The 5,091-nt window shown below is 39.9% G+C and overlaps 1 protein-coding gene across 1 annotated transcript; it reads left to right on the forward strand.

Annotated features, from left to right (window-relative positions):
- Positions 1-872: 872 nt before the first annotated feature.
- Positions 873-4,153, forward strand: LOC139609376 (uncharacterized). The gene is made up of 4 exons (XM_071463832.1): positions 873-1,037; positions 1,457-1,569; positions 1,685-1,873; positions 2,145-4,153. Exons 1-4 carry the CDS (start codon positions 933-935, stop codon positions 3,574-3,576), a joined length of 1,839 nt encoding a protein of 612 aa, XP_071319933.1. The 5' UTR covers positions 873-932; the 3' UTR covers positions 3,577-4,153.
- Positions 4,154-5,091: the final 938 nt, after the last annotated feature.

Raw genomic sequence — 5,091 nt, forward strand, 5'->3', positions numbered from 1 at the left:
TCACTGAACATCTGATATGATGATGAGCGCACTTTTTAACAGGATCCAGAAACCGTTGCAACAGTTTTATTTGTTGAACTTGAAGTTACCTGGATGGATAAACTGATGGATAATCTTTTTCTGTACATGAAGCGACAATAAATAAAGACTAAATAAGTAGGCTACAATTACATATCAAATGGAAATAATAATGATAAAGTAATAAACAAATTACGTAAATGAAGCTGACATAAGCTCAACTTATTGCATTTATGCATTCACTATCTTGGCATTTCCTCTGCCTTCGGGGTATTCAACATAGGAATCTAATGCAATGTAATGCAAATAAACATTCAAAAGCCATGCACCAGTGAAATGCTGACCAAATAACTGCTATAATGTTAACCAGATAAAATAACACAAGGTTGGAAAGTCTTTAACTCAGTGGTTCTTTTTGTTGTCACAAGTTTGATTGATTGATGTGAAACAATAGCAAAACTTACAAACAGCTCCTCCAGACAAGACAAAAAAATACAGTGAGGAAATATCAGTAAAAGCCCTGCTTACAAAGTTTTACTTAAAAGGTTTTGACATTAAAATAAAAATCTCATTATGACAAATGACCTATTTCAGAATAATATACAACATATGATATTACTGGATCATAATTATTATTAATATGTCATGTTTAGGTTCAGGTTAGATAAGGTTAAGGTATAGGGAATGCATTAAGTCAACGAGTGTCCTCACAACTGTAGAAGGACCAACGTGTGTGTGTGTGTGTGTGTGTGTGTGTGTGTGTGTGTGTGTGTGTGTGTTCCACGGGCCGTTTAACGTTCCAGGTGTGACTGTGACGTCTTGATTGTGACGTAATGACGAGTTCTGTTTTCCAGTCTCTTTCTCACCTGAACAGACAGAGCGGACAGATCTACACAGACCTTCACTGAGGAGAGATGGAAGGAAATGCAGAAGCCATGGAGAAAACTACAGTCGTGGAGAAAATACCGGATTGTGCCGCGTTGCTTCAACCGGTTAATTCGGACGTGAATTGTGAGCTGGTAAGCTTGAGGGGAGGACGTTTCACCTCCCACAATTTTACCTTTTTGACCAATAATCAAATTAATAATCAATTATCAACCATTAATCAAATTTTATGCTGTCAGTTGTGATGTTATTTAAAAAAAAAAAAAAAGAAAATGAATTATTCCATATGTAGAGTAATGTTGGATTAGCTATTATGTGACAGTTAATTGTTCAACCATGAGCTTTTAAAATACATCAAGTCGGATTTCTGTCTGATTTTGTCTGAATGCTGTCTGCAGAATTAATTTGGCAGGAAGTACCATAACTTTTATTAAGCTGTTATATCATATCGATTTTTTTTTTTATTTTCTTACCATCCCAATAACAATAACAGTTGTTTTGTCAGTGTGTGAAAGATGCCTGGTTGCTAAAACCTGATTGTTCTTCTTTCTAGATTCCAGAAGATCAGCTGGGAGACCTGCGATGCAGTGACATAGATGTTCCCATGTTCACACCGGATGTCTTCGAAACGGTTTTCCAGTCATTTATAAGTAACATCACAAAAGAGTAAGTCACAAGTGAAAAGTCAGCAGCTGAAATGACCATTTTACAATATATACATGTATATGCAATATATATTGAGGGTTTGTTTTGCTCAACCATTTCTACTCTTTTCTTCCAGGCAGTGGATGATTTTGGCAGCTGGAAACATCGATGCAGACATGATCAAACTGCTGTCTACTGCGTGTAAAGATATTTTAGATGCAATCACTGTCTTAGTCATGGAAGTTGTGGAACCTCAGGTTGTTGCCCGGGTGCAGGACAACTTTTCCAAAGATACTCCAAACAACGTCAGTCCTGCTTTAATTAGGTAAGTCAAAAGCTTCCTCACGCTTTCTTTTAAAAAAATCCATGTTGCATGTGGTTTTTTGTAACCTCAGGATTATCAGTTACTGATCAATCCTGCCTTTTAGAATATATTCCATCAGAGTCTTGTGTAAGTATTAACTACCAGGGTTGATTAATATGATTTGTTAAAATAAAGAGCCCAATTTCTGAAAAGAGGGTGATACAAGAGGGAAATGTGAACACCACTGCCCAGAGCACATCAGCTGACTAATGTTTCTCTTTCTAATGAGCAGGAATTATTACTGTGTGACAGAAGAAGATATCCAAGCCACCCTCGGAGATTCTGTTCACCTCAGCTTCGTTGCAGTGCTAAAGGTCCAACAGGAGCGGTCCATCACTAAAAAACTGACAGAGTTGTTTGCAGCAGAGGTGAAGGAGAGGGTGAACCACCAGCTGACTCTTATCGAAGGGGTAGAATCTAACTCGCAGCCAGAGGAGCCCAAACCTCAACCTCAGACATGTGAATCTCACATAATGGATATGGTTTACCTTATCGTGCATATACTGAAACGTGCAACAGACGTGCCCGGGTCACCTGAAGACCAAGATAGTCTGGGCAGTAACAGCTCGGGTAGCTCTTCAGATGAAGAAATGGAGGGTCAGGACTTTAATGAGGACGAGGGTACTTATCAACCAGACAGTGTTACATCAGACGAGAGCTCAGACTCACTTGAGTCACCTGAAGACACAGGCTGTCAGGGCAGTAACTGCTCGGGGGGTTGCTGTCCAAAAGAAGTGACGGAGGTTCAGGAATTCAGTGCGAAGGATACACATGTTCAAACAGACAGCTTGCCATCAGAATCCAGCTTAGATGTGTTTGAGTCAACTGATTATCAAGAATTTTTGTATAGTAGCTGTTTGGGGGGTTGCTGTTCAGACAAAGTGAGGGAGGTTCAGGACCTCAATCATAATGCCACTGATGACAAAGGATGTCTGGGCAGTAGTTTCCCACAGGGTTGCTGTCCAGTGGAGTTGTTGGAGGTTCAGGACTTCAGTGATGAGGATGCCATTGATGAAGCAGTCACCTTTATATCACAGAGACAGAGTGCAGACGTCCCAGCCAATCAGAGCGCAAAGCCTTCTGCCCGCTCTGAAGAGGAGATGCCAGGACAAGACAGGACCTTTCTTGCTGTTTTTCTTGGGAAGTTGGTGGAGCACATCGCCAGCTCCACCAAAACATCAATCTTTGACGTGGACTTTGACAGGATGCTGACTCGTCTGAAGGAGAGGACTAGAGGAAAATTATGTTCCACTCTCCCACAGACTGTCGGCAAGATTCACATCTCTGTTTACAAGAATCTTTGTCTGGAGTTTGGATCTGCAAAGCTGCTGCAGGCTGCCATGGCGTCCGGTGACGGTACTTTTGAGGACGCTGTGATGAAGACTTTAAAAATGAAGCTGCTCAAATCCACAGAAAAAACCAGCAGCTTTGGGAAGAAGGTCAAGAAGTTTTTCAGCAGAAGGGATACAAAGGTTTCTCCATCCTGTGAGGTGAGTAACGCATCAGTGTCTCGCCATGAGGTCATCGACCAGGACGATGGATCAGGCCCCCTCCCACCCTCGAACAAACAGACGCGACCTGCCATCGTCAGGATGTTCTGCACCGTGGCCAGGTTCCTGAGGAAGCCCTTCGCCTGCTGCACCAGCGAAGCATCACAGGAGTAAAAGACCACAGAGGTAACCTGTGTCTAACCTTTCCCCCCTTTTTCTTTTTGATTTGTATTAATCTTGAAAAAATTTAATGAACCAAAAATAAACATTATTTAATAATTTTTCAAGATTAATACAAGCTCTTAAAAAGGATGTGATAAATTACAATTATATTGATGAACTACTACATCATTACAAAAGTCTTTTGTTTGATAAAGTACTACTTATCAAATGAGTACTAAATAGTACTGAATCAGACTTGTTTGACAAAGTAAAGCTCCGCTTTGTCAAACAAGTCTGAGTATTCTTAAAAAGACTTTTGTAATGATGTAGCCAAAAGAACACATCCTTCTTAAGAGCAAGGGCAGCACGGCGGCTCTTTGTGGCCTCACAGGAAGAAGGTCGGGCGTCTTCTGCTCGGCCCTTTCTGTGAAGAGTTTGCATCTTCTCTCCGTGCTGGCGTGGGTTTACCCCGGGGTCTCCGGTTTCCTCCCACATTCCAAAAACATGCAGCTCAATTGGAAACTCTAAATCGCCCCCACACATTTAAATTTGTCTTTTCATCTGGACTTCAAATAAAATTACATTAATATTAAAACTAAAACACAGTTGTGACTCTGTCTCTTATGTCATTATTTACTATCAGAGGTTAAACAACTCTAAATCACACACACATCAGCCTTTTCTCCTCGTCAGTTGTCAGATCGTCTCCACCTGTTAAAGCCTCCACCTGCCTGCCTGCAGCTGCCTCTGGGTCCTCTCTGCCTGCGCTCCTACCAACATCCATGCCAAACACGGCTGTAATGTGTCTAAACAGTTACTAAGATTTAGAACAGGAGAGAAAGTTGTTTCTCTCGGACATTTGTCCATTTTGACATGAAATTACGTGTCCACTGGTCTTTGCACAGTTCATCTTTTAGTTGACTTTATGTCACAATATCTCAAACTTAATTAGTTTTGGTTCTTTTTGGGGTTTTTTGTGCACAATGACTTATTTGTTGTATATTTTATCAAGTATAAATAAAGGGAAAATTAAAATTGTAAAAATGAGAAACAATAAAAAGGAAAAAGATTTATTTGCAGGGACAGACCATGCATCAGGTGAAAATCTAATTGCATGTCATATAAAATTTGTTAAGATTTAATTTTTGGAAAGAGTGCCAGCCCTAATACTGATGTTCCTGCTTTAATCACATTAAACATGAAGCAGATGTGAATGCATCTACTTGCTGGGGAGTATTACTGCCTTATTTTTGCACATTTGTGCCGAGTATCTTGTTTTCTTATTCCCAACAAAGTTGCAGCAGGCCGACGCCATCCCAGACACAGACGTTATCCTGAGGTCTGCATTCTGAGGATTTATTTTTTGAGTGTAGTAAATAGTTTAATTTAGTAAATACTGTCAAAACAGTAAATAAAACAGTGAATGATGGATACTATATTAATATAGGTAGTATAACAAAATAATACAATACCAGCATAATTTACATAGGCCTGCAATAACTACAAATATTAAATTTGCGTATAATG

Source organism: Trachinotus anak, unplaced genomic scaffold, assembly GCF_046630095.1.
Source record: "Trachinotus anak isolate AG129_WGS33_773 ecotype Australia unplaced genomic scaffold, CSIRO_AGI_Tana_v1 ptg000026l, whole genome shotgun sequence".
Taxonomy (NCBI): Eukaryota; Metazoa; Chordata; class Actinopteri; order Carangiformes; family Carangidae; genus Trachinotus; species Trachinotus anak.